This window comes from Oncorhynchus mykiss, chromosome 17 (assembly GCF_013265735.2).
Source record: "Oncorhynchus mykiss isolate Arlee chromosome 17, USDA_OmykA_1.1, whole genome shotgun sequence".
Taxonomy (NCBI): domain Eukaryota; kingdom Metazoa; phylum Chordata; class Actinopteri; order Salmoniformes; family Salmonidae; genus Oncorhynchus; species Oncorhynchus mykiss.
The window spans coordinates 44,120,125-44,143,110 of record NC_048581.1 but is presented as its reverse complement, the minus strand read 5'-3'; the positions used below and the strand labels follow the sequence as shown (position 1 = coordinate 44,143,110).

Genomic DNA, 22,986 nt, shown 5'->3' with positions numbered 1-22,986 from the left:
TATTCACCATATTGTGTACTGTCTTGTATTCACGTCTTACTGCTATAGCCTGGTAACCTGGCTGTCCTGTCAGCAGACTAACGGTTTGCAGGTTGGCCCTCTGCCTTGGTAGAAACAGTGGAAGAAAGACTTGGCAAAGGTTTCAGGAGGAGCATAGGGGGGGGGTGGGAGGGTGAGGAGAGGGTCGACAGAACACAAAACCTGTTGGGCTAGCTGCAGTAGGAAAGACAGAATACACATAGAGAGAGAGAAAATGTGTAAATCATTCTAGAAGTACGGCATTGTTTGTTTCTAAAGACATGTATGACAATTGTTACCCCATGTCTATTTTGATTTAATTATCATCTCGGCGTGGAATCACTGAGCCCACTTGATCTATTTGACACAAAGTGAATGGAAAACACAAAGCAAGGAAATACTACAATGACCAAGTAGTCATTCAGTTTCCACATACTCTACCACACTCAATATGACTCATTCCCCTCAAATTTGGACATTATACCAATAAGCATGTAGGCACTTCTTCCATGCTACCACTTCAGACATGATCTACTTAGCATACCGCCATTTGGGAGTTTTATTTAAAACACAAATATCTTTGTTAAATAGTACAATTTCTATGGGGAGAAAAAAAAAACAAAAGCAGGAAAACGTTGAGAGAGTTGGACTTGCCTTCTTTTTCTGCGGTGGGTTACTGGTGTGATGGGGAGGGGTGCCGCTGTCTGGGTAGCCCCCGCCATAGTGCTGCTCGCCGTAGGGCGACAGAGAGCCAGGCCCTGCCTCGGCCAGATGCCCTTGGCCACTCACGGTGCTGTAAAAGGACTCGGCCGGGGAGAAGCTGCCCTCCGATTGGCTGAGGCGCCTGTCGGTGGTGACGGGGTTGCCCAGGTTGGCGTTGAGCGGGGAGCAGGTATAGATGAGGTTGAACTCAGTCCTGAAGCTCTGCTCTCTGGCCTGCTGGGCCGACTCGGACAAGGTGCTTGGCGCCAGGGGAGTGAGGAGGCCTCCCCCGCCCACCATGGAGGCCAGCTGCCCCTGCGTGTCAGGGGGAGGAGGCCCCGTTGCCAAGAGGAGAGAGAAGTCGTCTGACATGGCGGGCACAGGGCCATCGAGGCCCGAGGACAGGTTGGGGAACTGCAGGGCGCAGCGCGGGGCGTCAACGTCCGGTTGCAGACACGGCTACAGGTGGAGGAGGAAGAAGAGGGAAACAGGGTTACGAAACCTGTGACAAAGGGAAAAAAAACACCTGCCCTCATCTGTCCTGTGTTCCCTAACGCATCTAGTCCCGTCTCCAGTGCTCTCACAGTTACTCTGGGTCTGTGGGGTGAATGCCTACCTCTGGAGAGATAGACTCTGGCCTGTGCACAGGAGAAGCCTCTGGAGATGATATGTTCTGGATGGGTAGAAGAGAGACATGAAATACCATTAGAAACAGATCGATAGCACAGTGAAAACAACCATGTCTATGCACTGTAGCGCTGTACGCAGAAATGTCATATGTTCTGGTACCCCACTGACACCCCACCGACGCTCAGTTTGTCCTGTGTGTGTGCGAGCATGTGTGTGTGTGTATTTCTGTATGTCCTGTGTGTGTTTATCCGCATCCTTCCAAAGTACCTCAAACTGCAGTGGCGTGTTGCAGCGGCTGGTTGGCAGCGAGGGCAGTGGCGAGTAGGCAACCATGCCGTTGGACAGCCGGCGCTCCTCGTCGCCGTAGCAACCCAGCAGCGCGGCGTAGGATGCGGGGCTAGGCAGGGGTTGGTCCGACGGCAGCGGGGGAGTGATGGGCGACAGGGGCCGCAGCAGCAGACCGTGTTCTTCTGAGCCGGGCAGAGGCGGCGCTGCCTCCACCTCCGGGCCATATATGGACCGCCGCTTCTTGGGGGGCGCCGCCAGTTCTTTATTTTTTTTAATCGGAAAGAAAAGCAATAGTGTCAGATGATCTGCTGTGACAGGTGTCAGCGCACACCGATGAAAAGGATCTTCGTTTGGGGTTAGGTTCACTTAAAATGATGTACATGGTTGACGAATTAGGATAAAGTAAGTAAAACAATACCAGTCTAACAATAGCTAACGCTAAATACTGGCACGTCTGAGGAAGAGTGCTCGTCAACAGCAAGACTGCTATACCGGACCCGGGTTCCAAAAACCATTTCAACTATTAGGAACCTTTCGAATGCTGCAGCTGTGCTTGGGTGACCTCTTGCAATGGAACAAAAAAGAAAAGTCCCAAAAGTGCAAACATCGTCCACCTTGAAAGTGCTCAAAGTATTTGAAAGACTTGGAATAGTATAAACCAGGTCTGTACTAAACTCAGCAAAAAAAGAAACTTAACATGTGTAAATATTTGTATGAACATAAGATTCAACAACTGAGACATAAACTGAACAAGTTCCACAGACCTGTGACTAACAGAAACGGAATAATGTGTCCCTGAACAAAGGGGGGGGGGGGGGGGGTCAAAAGGAACCGTCAGTATCTGGTGTGGTGAGATGTTACCCCACTCTTCCACCAAGGCACCTGCAAGTTCCCAGACATTTCTGGGGGGAACGATCCTTTCCCTCACCCTCCGATCCAACAGGTCCCAGACTTGCTCAATGGGATTGAGATCCGGGCTCTTCGCTGGCCATGGCAGAACACTGACATTCCGGTCTTGCAGGAAATCACGCACAGAATGAACAGTATGTCTGGTGGCATTGTCATGCTGGACTATTGCGGACAGTCTGAGCACTGATGGAGGGATTGTGCGTTCCTGGTGTAAATTGTTGTTGCCATCCTGTACCTGTCCCGCAGGTGTGATGTTAGGATGTACCGATCCTGTGCAGGTATTGTTACACGTGGTCTGCCACTGCGAGGACGATCAGCTGTCCATCCAGTCTCCAAGTCGCCCTGTCTTAGGCATCTCTCAGTACGGACATTGCGATTTATTGCCCTGGCCACATCTGCAGTCCTCATGCCTCCTTGCAGCATGCCTAAGGCACGTTCACGCAGATGAGCAGGGAACTTGGGCATCTTTCTTGTGGTGTTCTTCAGAGTACGTAGAAAGGCCTCATTAGTGTCCTAAGTTTTCATAACTGTGACCTTAATTGCCTAACGTCTGTAAGCTGTTAGTGTATTAACAACCGTTCCACAGGTACATGTTCATGAATTGTTTATGGTTCATTGAACAAGAATGAGAAACCGTGTTTAAACCCTTAACATTGAAGATTTTAAGTTATTTGGATTTTTACGAATTATCTTTGAAAGACAGGGTCCTGAAAAAGGGATGTTACTTTTTTTGCTGAGTTTAGATTACAAATGCTACTAGACTTGTTAGAAGACAGTGAACAGACAAAAAAAAAAAGACGTTTGTAGATACCGGCTTTGAAAGGGTTGGGGGTGGAGCTGCTGCTGTTACTTTGGTGGGAAGAGGTGGACTCAGTGCCGTCCTCCAGGCCCCCCGAGCAGAGCCCGCTCTCATCCTGGGCTTGTTGGATCCATCTCTGCACATAGGGGAGATACAAACAGGCATCAGACAAAATACCGGAACACTGAATATCCTTCAAACATATGAAGGGTAGTGGACAAGTGCACACTTGGGATGCATCCACTTCTAACAGCCCTGTCCTTCTCAAGCACCCACTACACATCACATTACATTTTCCATGTACCTCTGTTCCCCATTGACCCCAACAACTTCCACAACTGCCTCCACCGTTACCTTCTTGAAGGAGCCGTAGGTGGCGTCCACACTGACGGGCCGGCGCCGGCGCTCAGGGTTGAAAGGCGAGCCGAAGCGCACGTAGTGTTTGGGCGCCGTGCAGATGAGCGGCGAGGCCGCAAGGCCCGGCAGCATGTTGAGCGTAGTCGCCAGCACCGTGGGGTCGGTGGTGATGCGCAGTTGCCGCTCCACCGTGGGCGCCTCCTGCAGGACTACCTTGTCCAGCACTTTGTCGTTCAGCCACTCAGTCACCAGGTACTGGAGGAGGGGGAGATCATTATTTGCAAACAAATTCTGGAAGGCTCGTTACCGCCAAATTCTAAAAGGGACTTTTCAGCGAGAAATTTGGGAATTATTTTTAACAAATTGTGGAAAAGTCTGACAAATTCTACATTTGTGTATATTGGACTATAAATGTTGTAATACAAAAACTCTAAAGAGTTGTCCTGGTTCCTTAAATGTTTAAGAAATAAGAAATAACAATTCAATACAAAATGGTGGTTGGAAGTCAGCCCCATCCCTCTCACCTTCTTAGTCTTAGGCAGGTTGCGAAGGTTGCCTTTGTTCAGAGCACTCAGGCCTTCTCCGTCAAGGAGTTGCCCAGCTCCCAATGCTCCGTCTCCCAGCCTCAGCTCTGTCCCGGGTCCCCCCAGGGGACCCTCCTGCCCCTCGGCCACCACCGCCTGCTCCAGGGCTGCCTGCTGCAGGGCCAGGGCCTGCCGCTGGCGGCGGGCTCGCTGCGACGAACTGGAGCGGTAGCGCGAGATGCGGCTCTTAGGCCGTGGCTTGGAGGAGCGGGCCGGGGGAGGCTTGGGGGGCATCGCAAGAGGGGCCAGGAGGGGAGCAGTACACACCAGGGCCTTGTCTGCGTCGGCTGCTAAGGAGGGTTCCTGGAGAGAGAGATTCTGTTGGGGGGGGGGGGGATCAATATTGAAATTGGAAAATTGGTCACAAATTTCAAAAAGAGAATGTGGCGGTAAGAGGAATGAAAGTCTGACTCACGGTGACGTAGGTGGCACGGCGCGTGCTTATCCCCACCCCTGCTTGGTGGGCCGCGGCGTTAACCCCCGTGGGGTTCCCTCCGCTCCCCTCTGCAGACTCCAGGCCCTCCTGTTTAAACTCATCTATAGCCCCTGTGCTGAGCGTCCTCTTCTACAGAGACAGAGAGAGTGGAGACTTATACTATGATTTGATAGTGACAGTGGGTTGGTTGGTGCGACAACAATTATGTCAGGGCGGAGATGTGGCACATACCGGCCTACTAGAGATGAGGACTCCGTTCTCGTCCAGCTCTTCCTCCTCTCCTTCCTCCAGCTTCACCCCATCTAGGAGTGCCTCCTGTAACACATACGGTGCATACATTTTCATTACACAGTGCACACACACCCCCATGTGTCTCTGTAGGAAAGGACCACACGAGTTGTAAAATTCTCTACAACCCATCCACCCCGTCTCTATATGTACACACACGTCTTTGCACCAAGACAAACACACACACACACACCTCTGTGTCACTGTTGCCCAGGCTGACGTTGCCCTGCAGCGTCTCCCGGACCTCTCCACTCTCCTCGGGCGGCTGGTTACTGTCATCTGACATCCCGAAAGGTCCCTTGCCGCCACCTGGCCCCTCCATCTCTCTCCGCTGGGCCTTCCGCCGCCGCGTCTCGGCCCCCGAGGGTGCCGGGAGTTGAGAGGGCGGGGGCAGCGACCCCGCGGCTTGGCAGAGCAGGGTTTCGCGTGGGCTCAGGTTGTGCTTCAGCACGGGGCAGTTCTGCTGGTTGCCCTTGTAGCAGGCGCAGTCCACCTTGTAATTACTGCAATAACGGTAACAATAAAATGATTTATTTTGTGTGCTTTTTTAAAACCCAGATGAACACTTTAGGGTCGAGAGAGAAGAGCGAAACCGTAGATATACTTGATTGACACTGACCAGCTATTGAACTCATAGTCAAAGCTGATGGTGACCTCGGCGTCCTTGAGGATTTGCGTGACGGCGTAGATACAGAGGTGGATCATGCCATCAGCGATCATATGCCGAACCTGGAGGGGACAGAAGACATTATGTATTAGCTTGGCTAGGATGGCATCCATTTCCCCCCCCCTAGAACAGGGGTCTCCAACATGTCGCAAGCTACTCATTTTTTTCTAGCTTTCAAATAGGCACATTCTTCTCTTCTCCCTTGCAACTCTTCCCCAGGTCCTTCCTGTATAAGAGAAAGCAGTGCATTGTTTTCTAGAAACACACCTGGTAAAATAATGATGAATAAAAATCTAAGGGGGGCACTTTCAAATTTGTGATTTATTATAAAATTGTTTTACTCACTTGTATTTTTCCTGGTTTTAGATTTTAGTATTTCACTCTCAAAATGACAATTGTTCATAGAGAAACAACAGAATTGGATGTTCTGAATCAATGGTTAAATCATATCAGAAGACAATTTTTTTGTTTAGGTCTGGAAGAAAACTACCAAATTGATTAAGTGTAATTCCCCTTTAATTGCACATCTAGCAAGTGAGGAAAGTGCCGTCTAATGTGCTGGTTCTGTACTGCTGCTGCTCATTTCAAGGCAAAGTTCGCAAATAACAATAGATACTCATGATATACTTCTGCCAGGTAAGCCCACAATGCAGTTAACACTTCATTGAGGTGGTTTTGAGGAAAGCACCACAGACAAACAGGGGCAACTTTTCTGGATATTTATTGGCAGATATTGTTTTAGGTTTGGCTTTTTAAGCCAACGGGTGGCTAACCAGAGGTGGGATAATATCAGTGTTGCGTTGATTAGGTAGTAGCTGGGAGCTTGCGGTGTCTGATACTTGTGAGATTGGTTTATGAAAGTTTGCGATGGAACACATGGAAAATTGCATTTAGGCCTACTTTCAGAATTGTTTGATCGACCTGTTGGAGACTCCTGCTCCAGAAGGGTGCGTCTCAATAGGCATAAATGGCCTCCTTTCCCCATCTCTTCCTTCATCTATGCTGATGTAAGAGCTAAATTCACCTGGTCTGACATTTCAAATGAGTGAAGTGAACTAAGGAGAGGAGATGAGGGAGTAAGTGTAAACTACTGAGATGCACCCAATGCCTTTCTTGAAAAAAAAAAAAAAACCCCAAACAAGATGGCTGACCTCTGCGCTGGGTGTACAGGACCTCCGGATGAAGCGTGCGTCATTCCCAAATGTCCGCGCGTCCACGCACATCTCTACGTCGTTGAACTTGGAGTAGAACAGCACGAAAGGGTAGGGCCTAAAAGTCAAAATCATGTCAACAAGTGTATTTTTTTCATAATAATACATCCTCAATTTCCTTCATAAAAACCATGCAATGGTGCAGCATATGAAAACCAAAATATTCCACCTTAAAAATGTCAGATTTGACATCTTAAAAAAAAACAAACAAAGATGCCACATTTTTATTGGGCCTGCTTGAAAAAGCATGGAAGTTTGGGGAACGTTTAGGGAATTCTGCAACCATATGGAGAAGTGTAACGAACGCATACTTTTTGAAGAAGTGTCCGTTGACCTCAAACTGCTGTTTGAGCATGACCTTGCCCCGGTACTCGATGATCAGGGTGTCTGGCTCTAGATCCCTTGACGCCCGCAGGATCTTCCGGTGCTTCTGCACACGTGTCACCCGCCCCAGTTGTAACTGCATCTGAGAGCCAAGCACCGTGTTGTTGCACGCCAGCTCCGTTCGGTTAATTGTGTCCATGGCATTGGCCGAGGCGTTGACCTGGGCCGGTGAGGTCGTCGTCGTCGCTGCCGTTGTATCGCCCACTACCACACCCTCGGCAGCAACAGTAACGGTGGCGGCGCGGTGCAGCTGGAGCAGTGTCTGGACGTCAGCACTGTACTGGTTGGCCGTGGCCTCCTCGTACTGGTCCGTCCACTGGCGGATGCGGCTCTCCCAGCCCTCCGCTGTGGTCTCGTCCACTGCGCTGGCCTCCGTAGTGGAGTTCTGGGGGAGGGGAGGAGAACGGTTTTACTTCAGAGCCATGTAGTGTTGAAAACACATGTATTTTTATTTTATTCACCTCCATTCTAAGACCTTTCATAAATGACCATGTCAGGCCTACAACCCGTGTTTCTTCCCCTTAGATGAATGGGTTATCATGGGTGGGTGGTGCACTGTGCTCTATATCAACTTAACATATGATAATAAAATGGGAGTATTTGTGATATGGTCAAAGGAACACGTCACTCAATGGAACCCTGATGCTAACAAAGTGGCACCGATTTCTTCATCCCATTAGCTACTGCTGTGAAGTTAATTTATACATTGATATACAGTACCAGTCAAAGGTTTGGAAACACCTACTCATACAAGGGTTTCTTTATTTTTTTGGTGCATTTTCTACCTTGTTGAATAATAGTGAAGACATCAAAATTATGAAATAACACATATGGAATATGTAGTAACCAAAAAAAAAAAGTGTTAAATAAAAATATATTTGAGATTCAAAGTAGCCACCCTTGGCATTGATGACAGCTTTGTACTCTTGGCATTCTCTCAACCAACATCATGAGGTAGTCACCTGGAATGAATTAACAGGTGTGACTTGTTAAATGTTCATTTGTGGAATTTCATTCCTTCTTGATGCATTTGAGCCAATCAATTGTGTTGTGCCAAGGTAGGGGTGGCATACAGAAGATGCCCTATTTGGTAAAAGTCTATATTATGGCAGGAAGAGCTCAAATAAGCAAAGAGAAACAACAGTCCATCATTACTTTAAGACATGAAGGTCAGTCAATACGGAAAATTTGAAGGACTTCTAAGGACTTCTTTTTTTTTTTTGCAGTCGCAAAAACCATCAAGCACAATGATGAAACTAGCGCTCATGAGGACCACCACAGGAAAGTAAGACCCAGAGTTACCTCTGTTGCAGAGGATAAGTTCATTAGAGTTACCAACCTCAGAAATTGCAGCCCAAATAAATTCTTCAGTTCAAGTAACAGACACCTCAACATCAACTGTTCAGATGAGACCACGTGAATCAGGCCTTCGTGGTCAAATTGCTGCAAAGAAACCACTAGTAAAGGACACCAATAAGAAGAGACTTGCTTGGGTCAAGAAACATGAGCAAAGGACATTAAACCGGTGGAAATCTGTCCCTTGGTCTGATTAGACCAAAATTGAGATTTTTGGTTCCAACCGCCGTGTCTTTGTGAGACGCAGAGTAGGTGAACAGATTTTCTTTGCATGTTTGGATCCCACTGAAGCATGGAGGAGGTGTGATGGTGCTTTGCTGTTGACACCGTCTGGGATTTATTTAGAATTCAAAGCACACTTAAACAGCATAGCTACCACAGCACTTTGCAGTGATACGCCATCCCATCTGGTTTGCGCTCGGTGGGACTATCATTTGTTTTTCAACAGGACAATGACAAAAAAAAAAAACACACCTCCAGGCTGTGTAAGGGCTACTTGACCAAGGAGGGAGATGAGTGCGGCATCAGACGACTTGGCTTCCACAATCGCCCGACCTCAACCAAATTGAGATGGTTTGGGATGAGTTGGACCACAGACTGAAGGAAAAGCAGCCAACAAGTGCTCAGCATATGTGGGAACTCCTTCAAGACTGATGGAAAAGCATTCCAGGTGAAGCTGGTTGAGAGAATGCCAAGAGTGTGCAAAGCTGTCAAGGCAAAGGGAGGCTACTTCGAAGAATATCAAATATATTTTGATTTGTTCAACACTTTTTTGCTTACTACATGATTCCATATGTTATTTCATAGTTTTGATGTCGTCACTATTATTCTACAATGTGTGTGTGTGTGGGGGGGGGGGGGGGGGGGAGTAGGTGTGTTCAAACTTCTGACAGGTACTGTATATAAATGAACTTCCCAGCAGTAGCTAATGGGATGAAGAAATCATCAATGCCACTGTTAGCGTCATGGTTCCATTGAGAGACCTTTGACTGGTACTGTATAACTAAAAAGATCGGAAGGAATTCATCTTACCTTCATCCTCATGGACTTTCTAGAACCCTCTCTGAAGGCCTGTAAAGACAGACACTCATTTACACAACGTTTCAGAGTCTACTCACAGCGTTTAGACAACATTCAGAGGGTCTCCTACTCACAACGTTTAGGCAACGTTTCAGAGAGTCTACTTGTGTTAACACGTTTCAGAGATTCACAAAATAATGTAGCAAAAATAACTTTATGCTACTAGAAAAAGACTGCAACTTCTCTCTTGGCCTCTAGAGGTATCATTGGCATATTCAGCCTTAAGAGCAAGTTAAAACAAGTAACGTAACCATCTTGGTCCTCTTCCTAGCTGTGGGTTTTGCATTTGCTCCCTCAGCCCCTTTTCACACTTTGCAATCCATTTGGCACACTTGGCCATTTTCCCCATACTATTGTTGTCTTTAGCAAGGATACTCTTGCCGTCGCTACCGCCTGCATTTAGCCCAAATAGTGGCTGGCACCTTCTGCTAGCACTTCATTTGGCACTCTTGCCTGGCATGTCTCGCATTTCACACACACTTAGGACTCTTTGCTAACTGTGCTCTTTTGACGACTGTGCCCTTGCTCCCAAGTTCCTACCTTTATTTTCTTGCCCTTGGGCACTCCGCGGGCCTTCTCCGTGCTCTTCTTCCTCTTCTTGGACTTGTTCCGCTTCACGCGGTTGACTGTGAGCGTGATGCTGGTGGGCGTGTGCTGCGTTGCTGTGTAGGACACCGTGGCGGGCGACACTTCCTCGTCGCCACTCTCCGTGGCGCTGCTATCGCCCACTAGAAGCGCAAGAGAGACTTGAGCATTCACAGGTACTTGGCAGAGTTAGTTTCCACCTGGGCACACCAACAGTAAAGACTTAGGGTTGGTTTCCCGGACTAAAATGCTATTTAAATAGAGATTCTGCATTGAACTTTTTTAGACCAGGCCTAAGGCTGCTTTCACACCAAATTGGTTTGGAACGTTTTTTTCCCCGAACTCTGGCGCCTTTTCTCCCTTAGGTCAGTTCGTTTGGACTGGTGTGAACACTATCCGCACTAGGGAGCGCAGTAAACACGCCGTGGTACGATTATGTTTGGTGTGTGGTTCGCTGCAGGTGATCATGCAGTCCCGGACCAAACACAGTAAAAGAACCAGAGGTTCATTCAGTATTATTGGTTGTTTTGACTGCGATCATTTGATCAAATGCATGCAGTACCTTAACATATGGTGAGTAATAGCACATTTATGAGCGCATCCCATGCAGATTAATGGAGAAGGGGGCTACACTGTAGGCTACTGAGCCGGTAGTGAAATTCTACACACCCATTGCACAGTCTTCACATTTTGTGGCCTTAATACAATATCTAAAAAGGGATTACATCATATTTTCAAGTAATGAGGTGGCAGCATCATGTTATGAGTGTCATTGGCAGGGACTGGGGAGTTTCATATGTCTTTTGATCCTGACAAAGGAGCAAAGCTCACGTAAAAAGTTGAAGGAAAACCTGCCTCAGTCTTCTGATAAAACTTCATCCCAGGGTTAGGTTATCAGCAAGAAATGTAGATTTTTATGCCAAAGACACACCAGAATGGCTCTTCAAGAGGTCTTGCGTGTTCATGAGTGGTCTAGCCTCTGTCCGGACTTAAATTTGCTTGGCAATCAGAGTCAAGGTTTAAATATTGCTGCCCAACAATGATTCCCAACCAAATTTACTGAGCATGAGACATTTGGAGCAAAACGATGGACATATGTTGCCCTAAGAGTCATGCAGAGTTGGTAGAATACTATTCAAAATGATTAACACTGTAAACTCTGCCAAAGGTGCCAAAGGTATTAACTCTGGGGTGTGAAGACATACGCAAACCAAACTTTCACTTTGAATATGTGGAGTAAGTCGTTCAGATCAAGGAACAAAGTCCAATGCAATCCATTTTTACATTTAATTTTCAGGCAGCAAAATGTGAAGACTGCAAGGGGTGTGTCGACTTTCACTAGGCACTGTAGTATACTCTTCTCCGACGGTCGTTGTAACAGTTAGTGGATATTGCGCGGTTTCCTCACGCATTTTGTTGGAAGAACAAAGCGAAAGTAATAAACTCAGCAAAAAAAAGAAGCGTCCTCTCACTCAACTGCCTTTATTTTCAGCAAACTTAACATGTGTAAATATTTGTATGAACATAATATTCAACAGACAAACTGAACAAGTTCCACAGACATGTGACTAACAGAAATTGAATAATGTGTCCCTGAACAAAGGGCAAAATCAAAAGTTACAGTCAGCCACCAGCTGCATTAAGTACTGCAGTGCATCTCCTTCTCATGGACTGCACCAGATTTGCCAGTTCTCGCCATGAGATGTTATCCCACTCAGCCCTAATGCTCCTATCCAACAGGTCCCAGACTTGCTAAATGGGATTGAGATCTGGGCTCTTCGCTGACCATGGCAGAACACTGACATTCCTGTCTTGCAGGAAATCACGCACAGAACGAGCAGTATGGCTGGTGGCATTGTCATGCTGGAGGGTCATGTCAGGATGAGCCTGCAGGAAGGGTACCACGAGGGAGGAGGATGTCTTCCCTGTAACGCACAGCGTTGAGACTGCTTGCAATGACAACAAGCTCAGTCCGATGATGCTGTGACACACTGCCCCAGACCATGACGGACCTTCCACCTCCAAATCGATCCCGCTCCAGAGTACAGGCCTCAGTGTAACGCTCATTCCTTCGGCGATAAACGCGAATCCAACCATCACCCCTGGTGAGGAAAAAAACAACTCGTCAGTGAAGAGCACTTTTTACCAGTCCTGTCTGGTCCAGCAACGGTGGGTTTGTGCCCATAAGGCGACATTGTTGCCGGTGATGTCTGGTGAGGATCTGCATTACAACAGGCTTACAAGCCCTCAGTCCAGCCTCTCTCAGACTATTGCGGACAGAGGGATTGTGCGTTCCTGGTGTAAGTTGTTGTTGCCATCCTGTACCTGTCCCGCAGGTGTGATGTTCGGATGTGCCGGATGTGTAGGTGTCGTTTCACGTGGTCTGCCACTGAGGACGATCAGCTGTCCGTCCTGTCTCCCTGTAGCGCAGTCTTAGGCGTCTCACAGTACGGACATTGCAATTTATTGCCCTGGCCACATCTGCAGTCCTCATGCCTCCTTGCAGCATGCCTAAAGCATATTCACGCAGATGAGCAGAGACCGTGGGCATCTTTCTTCTGCTGTTATTCAGAGTTTTTAGAAAGGCCTCTTTAGTGTCCTAAGTTTACATAACTGTGACCTTAATTGTCCACCGTCTGTAAGCTGTTAGTGTCCTAACGACCGTTCCACAGGTGCATGTTCATTAATTGTTCATGGTTCATTGAACAAGCATGGGAAACAGTGTTTAAACCCTTTACAATGAAGAGCTAGTTATTTTGATTTTTACGAATTATCTTTGAAAGACAGGGTCCTGAAAAACGTGCATTTTTTTGCTGAGTTTATGAAGTTTGAGACACAGAAGTTTCGCTTCTTGATAATCATTGATGGATTTAACATGACCATTTTCTCCAATTAACAAATGACTCGTATGAACACATGGTTGTTTAACATTTGGCAATGTGAAACCAACCTGACCAAACGCAAAAAAATACAACGTAACAGATAAAAATCAAAGTCGGATTCGAACTATAGTTACGAACAATGTGTGAAAAGCCCTAAACTTAATCCGTATCCAGGAAAACAGGCCCATGGAGTTCACGTGGTTTAGTTGAGGCCAAGTGGCACCATGTATATACGTAACGCCCGTGTATCAATGTGGTGGCTGTATGCGTTTTCCATACTTGGAATACGCACATTGAGATGCATGTTATATAGTCTATCAATCACCATACCTGATACATTTTCTTGTTTCCGGCGTTGGCCGTCCAGTCCTTTCCTCCTGTCTAGCCCCCTGAAATCACAGAAATAAGAACATCACAATTAGGAAATTGCAGATCTTATAGGCCTTTAGATATATCTATCTCTCACCTTGCTATCTCAATATATGACTTATACTATGTCTGTATTAATCTAAGCCAAATAGAAGTGGTGACCCACCATTAACGTAGATGGTGGGCCACACACAGTTGAAGTCAAAAGTTTACATACACTTAGGTTGGAGTCATTGAAACTCATTTTTCAACCACTCCACACATTTCTTGTTAACAAACTATAGTTTTGGCAAGATGGTTAGGACATCTACTTTGTGCATGACACAAATCATTTTTACAACAATTGTTTACAGACCGATTATTTCACTAATTCACAATTCCAGTGGGTCCGAAGTTTACATACACTAAGTTGACTGAGCCTTTAAACAGCTTGGAAAATACCCCAAAATGATGGCATGGCTTTAGAAGCTTCTGATAGGCTAATTGACATCATTTGAGTCAATTGGAGGTGTACCTGTGGATGTATTTCAAGGCATACCTTCAAACTCAGTACCTCTTTGCTTGACTTCATGGGGAAATCAAAACAAAATCAGCCAAGACCTCAGAAAAACAATTGTAGACCTCCACAAGTATGATTCATCCTTGGGAGCAATTTCCAAACACCTGAATGTACCACGTTCATCTGTACAAACAATAGTACGCAGGTATGAACACCACGGGGCCACGCAGCCATCATACCGCTCAGGAAGGAGATGCGTTCTGTCTCCTTGAGATGAACGTACTTTGGTGCGAAAAGTGTAAATCAATCCAAGAACAGCCGCAAAGGACCTTGTGAAGATGCTGGAGGAAACGGGTACAAAAGTATGTATATCCACAGTAAAACGAGTCCTATATCGACATAACCTGAAAGGCCGCTCAGCTAGGAAGAAGCCACTGCTCCAAAACTGCCATAAAAAAATCCAGACTACGGTTTGCAACTGCACATGGGGACAAAGATCATACTTTTTGGAAAAATGTCCTCTGGTCTGATGAAACAAAAATAGAACGGTTTGGCCATAATGACCATCGTTAGGTTTGGATGGAAAAGGGGGAGGCTTGGCAAGCCGAAGAACATCATCCCAACCGTGAAGCACAGGATCATGTTCTGGGGGTGCTTTGCTGCAGGAGGGACTGGTGCACTTCACAAAATAGATGGCATCATTGAAGCAACATCTCAAGACGTCAGGAAGTTAAAGCTTGGTCACAAATGGGTCTTCCAAATGGACAATGAACTCAATCCTATAGAAAATTTGTGGGCAGAACTGAAAAGGCGTGTGCGAGCAAGGAGGCCTACAAACCTGACTCAGTTACACCAGCTCTGTCAGGAGGAATGGGCCAAAATTCACCCAACTTATTGTGGGAAGCTTGTGGAAGGATATCCGAAACATTTGACCCAAGTTAAACATTTTAAAGGCAATGCTACCAAATACTAATTGAGTGTATGTAAACTTCTGACCCACTGGGAATGTGATGAAAGAAATAAAAGCTGAAATAAATCACTCTACTATTATGCAGACATTTCACATTCTTAAAATAACGTGGTGATCCTAACTGACCTAAGACAGGAAATGTTTACTAGGATTAAATGTTAGGAATTGTGAAAAACAAAGTTTAAATGTATTTGGCTAGGTGTATGTAAACTTACGACTTCAACTGTACACACAACATTCCACAGAGTGAAAAAAGGTTCTGAATACAGGGTACAAAATGGCTGCCGCCGGCTCTCACCTGCAGCTCTCGCACTTTATGAGGAAGCCATCCGGAGTCAGACTGCAGTGGCACCAGCTGGCCACGGCCCCTTCTTCCTCCGACGAGCTGTCGCTGTCAGCAGAGTTCTCCTCTTGGCGGCCGTTGTCATGGTAGCGGGAGGTAGGGCCGCGTGCCACGCCGTTGAGCTCCATGCGGGGGATGATGGTTTGGGAGAGCGGGGAGGCGGGTGGGGTGGGGGGAGGGGGCGCGCCATAGTTGTGATCCTGACAACACACAACGGAAGACTGTTGCATCTTCAAACAATGGGTGTTCAGGTACAAACAAACAAAAAAAAGAGGAAGGGGAAACGGAAAATGGAAGACGAATGAAAATGAGGGCAAACAAAAATGGTACGTGACAATACAGCATGTTAGCTAAAAACGCACGAGGGCGCTGCGAACGTGTTAATCAGCATTAGCGATTCATAGCATTGAAGCCTTGCGCCGACTTTTATTTTTCTACGTTTTGATACTTAGCATGTCGTGCGGGACTCTCCTTCCTCTCGGATGCAAGACTACGCTTGCAACAGTACTGGCCTTACGCGCTCTTAGGCCGACACATTCGTTTAGGTTACTGACGAAAAGTCCATAAGGGACATCTTACAAAAAGATACTTGATCGGAATGTCGAGATTGTCAGATATGAGAGAGACTGGCCTATAAAATTGGCCGCATTGTGACAAAGGAAGAAAAGAGCTGTGTACTCACAGTATATGGTAGTCCCCGATACCCATGACTCTGTGCACTCACACAGCTGTGGTTGGGGTAGTTTTTCTCATTCACGGCAGGGCTTGCTTCCACTGACTCAGGGCTGAGAGAGGGAGAGAGAATGAAAGCGTAAGCAGTAGAAACATGGACAGTAAAAGAGTAATGGTACAGACACAAGGAGAAATCTGACTGCTGATATGTACTTGAGATGAACTAAATGCTTAACCAATAAATAATTTAATTCACTCTCCATTATCCCATACTGCCAGTTACAGTTCGCTTGCAAGCGTCGCCATTTAGCACAACACAGCTAGCTACTCCATCGACTCGACAGACAGGCAAGCTGCTTCATTCAAAAAAACAAATCCATTGTGATTTAATTATAATGTTGATAACTACACCAGTTATCTATACTAAATGCAAATATAAAACACAACATGTAAAGTGTTGGTCCCATGTTTCATGAGATGAAATAAAAAGATCCCAGAAATGTTCCAAATGCACAAAAAGAGTATTTCTCTCAAATGTTGTCAACAAATGTGTGCTCATCCCTGTTACGGAGTATTTCTCCTTTGCCAAGATAATCCATCCACCTGACAGGTGTGGCATATCAAGCTGATTAAACAGCATGATCATTACACAGGTGCACCGTGTGCTGGGGACAATAAAGGCCAAACTAAAATGTGCAGTTTTGTCACACAAAACAAAGCCACAGTTTCAAGTTGAGGGAACATGCAATTGGCATGCTGATTGCAGGAATGTCCACCAGAGCTGTTGCCAGAGAATTGAATGTTAATTTCTCTACCATAAGCCACCTCCAACATCGTTTTAGAGAATTTGGCAGTACGTCCAACTGGCCTCACAACCGCAGACCACGTGCAACCCCACCAGTCCAAGACCACATCTGGCTTCTTTACCTGCGGGATCATCTGAGAACAGCCACTCAGAGAGCTGATGAAACATAGGAGTATTTCTGTCTGTAATAAAGCCCTTTTGTGGGGGAAAAACTAATTCCTGATTGTCTGGACCTGGCTCCCCCGTCGGTGGGCCTATGCCCTCCCAGGTCCACCCATGGCTGCACCCTGCCCAGTCATGTGAAATCCATAGATTGGGGCCTAATGACTTTTTCAATTGACTGTTTTTCTTATATATGACCTGTAATTCAATCAAATTGATTCGTTGAAATTGTTGCATGTTGCGTTTATATTTTTGTTCAGTGTAAATAGCCAAGAAACACAAAGGACAGTTTCACGTCCGTACACTTTAATTTCAAGTAAAAAATGTAACAGAGCAGCTTGCTAGTTAGCTTACATTAGCTCCAGCATGCACAAGCCAAACAAGCTACTGCCACCTTGTCGCCTGGAGTATTTAAATGAAGCAAAATCGGAGGCACAACTGTTCTGTGTGAACAACAAAAAGGTAACTGCCGACACTCTGGGCAGAGGTGCTAAGCACCTACCGGCAGTCAGCTTTCTCGGTGTGTCTGACCCTTAAAAAGATCAAAGATAAAACGATATCCAGATATAGGGAAAGTTAGGAGATATAGAATGAAATATGGTATCTAGAAAGAGTAAACAAAACTACAGGGAAAGCCATTTTTCAACTACTAAGCAGCTAAGCTTGGTCATATTCATAACGCAACAGGAAAAAAAAAATGAAAGACAACCTAAACTTGCCAATAAGACATGCCCGTTGTAACAAAACGTTTTGGTATAGTTTCTCTTGATGAATACTACCATGTTGGGGTGGGGGTCCTGCATTAACCTGCTTTACTTGTAAACAACTCTTAAGGTGATATCTCCTAGACCTGTTCTGTACACTAGATGGCGCCACAGCCCAAAACATTCTCAACGGCCAAGGGAAGTCTGGGTGAACATGACAATTCAGGAAATGGAATGTCAGCGGCCATGATGCGTGTTATGCAACTCCCCCGTTGCCCTTTAGCAGAGGTCTTGGAGGGAGGGGAGAAGAGAACCTTGTCTTTTTACCCAACAACTAACAGCCCTGGTACACGTAGCCCTGCCGAACAATATCAAATGTCAAAAGGCTACATGTCAAAACAAGAAAATACTACATCCCGGCTGGTGATTTTTCTAAATGTCGCCCATGTCTGCTTTTCTGTTTCTCATTGTTTTCGTGCGAGGTGAAATCCCCCACCCTGCATGCCTTCCCCCGAGTCAGGTTGGGTTTCTTAGAAGGGAGATGTATGGGGGAGGGGAAGAGCCTGATCCAGCTACATTCCATAGAAGCTCAGTCATCTGGCTCACCTACAGGGTAGTAGGAGCACTGGGTTCAGGTTATTTTCCCTGTGCAGTCTAGAGCCATTTCCTCAGCACTCAGCAGAACAGCTGGCTCTTGTTCCAATACTTGTCTGATTTAACCTCAGTCCCCCTGAAGCTCTCTTGGTGGGGGGGTCATCACTGATCAGTTACAGGCTCTGTCCCAAATGGCACCCTATTCTCCATACATTTTTAGCAAATGGGGCACCGACACTATGTGATGGGGTGGTTGAATGCAAGGCCTGACAAGGGAAGGAGGGTTCAGATCCTAATGGTCCCTCACACTGCCTTCTGCCCCATAGATAGAAAGTAGGGATGCACGATATATCGGTATCAGATGATATTAGCTGAAAATGTCAACATCGGGGTCGGCCCGATGTCAAATCTGGCGTGCAAGACATATTGACTCCACGTCAACAACAAAAAAAATGCGCTACACGTGCAACACAGTATTCCTAATCTATACCACGATGTATGCTGTGTGGATCGAGCAATCAACAAATCGAGCAGTTATTTGAAAGAGGTAAAAAAAAAAAAAGTCAGTAAGACAACTCAAAAGGCGAAATCGATTAACGCCAAGATAAATGGCATTCATTGCCCTTGACAATCAACCGTTCTCTGTCGTGGGTGATGTTGGCTTTCACTGACTGGTCAAGCACCGGTACACATGTTGCCCTACCGGAGTTACACAGTAATAGTGTCACTGCTATTGGCTTCACAACATACTATGGAACGCCTTTGGGTCAGTCAGACAACACCATTTGACACGTTAAATAAGCTTTTAAATTTGACACGTCAAATAACAGATTATAGAATGTGTGTTCTGAATTTGCATGTGCAAGTCAAACGCCACCACTCCTATCAGTAGCACTTGTCAAAGCTGTACAAAAAAAGTCTGCAAACAAGCAGACACCGGCCACGAACGACACATTTACAATACCACGTTGGCAATGAAGGATCATTTGTTTGACCACAACTTCTGGAGTAGCTAGCTTTAGCTTGGTACCTAGCTAGCACCAATACAACCAGCCTGAAAACAATGACCAGTAGAAACTGCAGTCATTTACATTATTCTTTGCAACGATTTAGGAATCCTTGTAAGTATTACGTAGGTGACCACTTGTTGTTCGCCTATTGAAATTGGACTTCAAATAAATAGCTAGCCAGCTACTTAACCGTATTGACCAAAGCTAACGTTATAAGCAGCCAGCTAGCTTCATCTGGCTAGTGAGGCTCGACCGGACCGGGTTGTGTTGTGAAGCTAGCCACAATAAGGATTAGGCACAATAGTGGAATTTGCGGTTAAAAAAAAAAACCTATTTTAAAGTGATGCAGAAGGTTACAATTGGTGGAATAATGCCATATTTAGACTAGATAATGTTAAACAAGGTTGGAATGTGAAGCAATGAAATGGGGTCAGTCTACTCGGTGACACCCACAGAACACAACTGTTAAGAGTTTACGCAAATATTAGTGTTGTAGCTCTTATCACGGGACTCACCTCCCCAGTCAGCCTATTGTGTGTATTGACATTCATATTGCACTGTACAGCCAGCCATACCTAAGGATTGGGGATCAATGAAATGGGTTATCAGTCTACTCAATACCCAAGATAATTTTTCGCAACGTCCTCCTCAGAAAGACTCAAACATCCATGCAGTATTGTTTTTCCTCTGGAATAGTGTTCAATACACAGGTTGATAATAAATGTGGCTCAGTTCAGTTGTTTCAGAGTCCAGCAATAAGAGCTACAAAGTTACTGTTTTCTGGGTGTCACTGAGTAGACTGATATCCCATGTCATTGATCCACAATCCATAGATCCACAATCCATAGTTAAGGCTGTATGGTGAAATAAGTATGCCCTAAACGCAATTCTAAAGTATAATACATCCAGTGTGATTTCAGATTTGTCAAATTAACAAATTGCCCAACCTCATTTTGCATGATCTATTCAATTATGGCATAATTCTACTATTTGCATTAATTTGCATCACTGTCAATGACATTTATTTTGAAGGCTACCCGCAAAGTCCACTATTGTGGCTAATCCTTATTGTGGCTAGCTTCACATAGATGGTTCTGACCCCATTTTAGATGACACCTAGCTATATAGTTAGCTAGCTACTGAAACAGATGTCATTTTGCTATGTTTTTGGGGATGAACATTGCTTGCATTTCTTTATGACCAGCACTGTAGGTGCCCGAGACAACTTTACTAGCATCAGAGCATACGTAAATCGATGAAATGTAACACATGAAATACAAGTGAGTGTAATAACTACGTAAAAAATGAATGAACACGTTAAATTATTATGTGACGCGCAGTCATGTTCAGGTCCTGATTGGTCAACAAGCTCATTTGACATGTCAAAGAGTGTTATCTGACAAAGACCCAAACGGCAATCCATAGTATGAGAAATCGTGGTTGAGAATGAAACAAATTAACAACGAAACAGCACAGCAAGTTAAAGAAATAGGTTTTGATTATGTTTTACTGGTAAATGGGGACATATTGTAAAGCCAACAAAATAACTTTTTGGTCAGTGTGGTGTGTATAACCTTTATTTAACTAGGCAAGTCAGTTAAGAACAAATACTTATTTACAATGACGGCCTACCCCAGCCAAACCCGGGCCAATTGTGCGCCGCCCTATGGGACTCCCAATCACGGCCGGATGTGATACAGCCTGGATTTGAACCATGGACTGTAGTGACGCTTCTTGCACTGAGATGAAGTGCCTTAGACCGCTGCGTCCGTGTGTGTTACCTATTTAACTGTAATAGAATGCTCAAAATTCTAAATATCGGTATTGTTTTTTTTGGCAAGGAAAATATAGGATATCGGTCAAAAATGTTATATCGGTGCATCACTAATAGAAAGGCATCCGGTAGTACTCCTGTATTCTGTCTAGGCTTGGGCGGTATACGGAAATAACCACGGGGTGAGTTTTCAATACAATTAAAACAATTTAAAACGTTTTTGAATAAAATTTGAATATTTGTAGCTACTTAAATACCTGCTGTCAACTTGAACAATACGTTAGCAGATAAAGAAGATCATTCTTCATTTCACCTGAAACATTTTTCATTATGAAGTTTACTGGTACTCCCTAGTCACGTGGCGTTTGTTTACAAGCACACAACGATGAGAGCACGCGTTTGGTTATCTAGTTACAGTATGGAATTCACAACTAAATGTTTGGAAGCTGGATATCTTTTAACTATTAAGTTCACAGTCTAAAATGTGCTGAATGCTCAGCAGTTGTGTATTAGGTTTGCTAATTTATTAACTTGTTAGCTTGATTTTGGAAGAAGCTTCGCTTGGTAACAGCAGAGAATCTCCTCCTTATCAAGAGCCTTGCTGTGTAATATTTGTTTGGTGCGTGCAGCAAACTGAGAAGTACTTTTGAGTTACTTATATACATTTGAGCATGGATGTATGTTTGTCCTGCAAATAATTTAGCTCAGACACTGTATAAAATGTTCACAATGCACTTGTTAGCATTCTCTATGGGATATTACATGGTATTGTTAGTATTGCGAACCTATGGATTAAAAAGGCTCAGTGGGGTTTGAAAAGAGCACCCCGTGTTCAGTGCTGATATTACCGAATATCCTGGTATGGCACACGGTCGGTATGAAAGTATGACAATCGGGATACCGCCCAAGCATAATTCTGTCTGTGGTGGGCCCCAGCTTCCTGGTCTAGGTTGGAAGGCCTTCACTGTGACCTACACTTTCCAGCTCTCCTGGTCACTTCCTGATTCTGACCACAGTGGAAACACAGCAGCAGCTAGTTTAGAAAAATGTTGAACTGCTGCACATGGCTTGTTGGGTAGTGAAAAAAAGAGGCCACACACACAAACCCTAGCATCCCTATCCTCACACCCCCCCCCCCCCCCCCTCCTGTGGTACTCACTCTGATCCAGCAGCCATATCTGAGTAGGACGTTTCTGGTGTAGTGACTCCCAGCGCGATTACTATGCTCATGACGTCCAGCACAGCGGCACGCAGGGAGGAGGGGGAAGGGGGGGGGGGGGGAGGGGGGGATGGGACAGGGGGGAGGAGGAGAGGGGGGATCACGGGGTCTGAACTGTAGTGACAGACCACTCCAGGGGTGGGGTGCCGCAGAGCCGCAGCCGACGGCTCACGGACATGGGGAGACCTGGGGAGAGAGCGAGAGGACAGGTCAGGAGTGAGACAAACGCGCACCCCAAACACGTCCACCAGCGAGCGCGTGCGCACACACACGCCCACAAAAGGAAACAAGTGAAAAGTCAACAAAAGACACTTCTGATCCCATGAACTTGAGTTGGGTATAGCCTAAAATACAGGTAGAACAATAGAAATATAATCTGTATATTCTAGATATATTTCTATGGGTACAACACCAATATACGGACAAGCATAAAACTGGGTCTCCCGCTGCTGTTAATACACAATTGGACCATTTCATTTGGATTCTCAATGAACTATCGTGAGTCATAAAATTTTAGAGGTCATTCTAAATCGATACAACAAGCCTAAAAGAAAGGCTACAGAAGTTGTCACATACACCGGATAGGTGCAGTGAAATGTTTTGCAGGGTCAGCCATTGTATATGGCGTCCCTGGGGCAAATTAGGTTTATGTGCCTTGCTCAAGAGCAAGTCGACAGATTTCACCTTGT

The 22,986-nt window shown here is 45.6% G+C and overlaps 1 protein-coding gene across 6 annotated transcripts in view; it reads right to left on the bottom strand.

The window, feature by feature from the left end:
* The window catches only part of setd5 (SET domain containing 5), a 49,408-nt gene that overhangs the window by 5,253 nt on the left and 21,169 nt on the right, over positions 1-22,986 (bottom strand). For 2 of the 6 annotated variants that reach the window (XM_036949954.1, XM_036949950.1), the window contains exons 2-20: positions 22,238-22,483; positions 16,040-16,142; positions 15,313-15,587; positions 13,507-13,565; positions 10,250-10,437; positions 9,662-9,700; positions 7,201-7,658; positions 6,830-6,947; positions 5,631-5,740; positions 5,205-5,514; positions 4,955-5,038; positions 4,703-4,852; positions 4,228-4,605; positions 3,701-3,958; positions 3,359-3,482; positions 1,618-1,898; positions 1,337-1,393; positions 673-1,179; positions 8-100 (exon numbers count right to left, since the gene is read on the bottom strand). In XM_036949954.1, the coding sequence (XP_036805849.1) occupies positions 8-100; positions 673-1,179; positions 1,337-1,393; positions 1,618-1,898; positions 3,359-3,482; positions 3,701-3,958; positions 4,228-4,605; positions 4,703-4,852; positions 4,955-5,038; positions 5,205-5,514; positions 5,631-5,740; positions 6,830-6,947; positions 7,201-7,658; positions 9,662-9,700; positions 10,250-10,437; positions 13,507-13,565; positions 15,313-15,587; positions 16,040-16,142; positions 22,238-22,308 (3,663 nt within the window). In that variant the 5' untranslated portion in view covers positions 22,309-22,483. The remainder of the gene's footprint in view (positions 1-7; positions 101-672; positions 1,180-1,336; positions 1,394-1,617; positions 1,899-3,358; positions 3,483-3,700; positions 3,959-4,227; positions 4,606-4,702; positions 4,853-4,954; positions 5,039-5,204; positions 5,515-5,630; positions 5,741-6,829; positions 6,948-7,200; positions 7,659-9,661; positions 9,701-10,249; positions 10,438-13,506; positions 13,566-15,312; positions 15,588-16,039; positions 16,143-22,237; positions 22,484-22,986) is intronic. The other 4 variants (XM_036949951.1, XM_036949952.1, XM_036949953.1 and 1 more) reach the window with 4 other exon arrangements.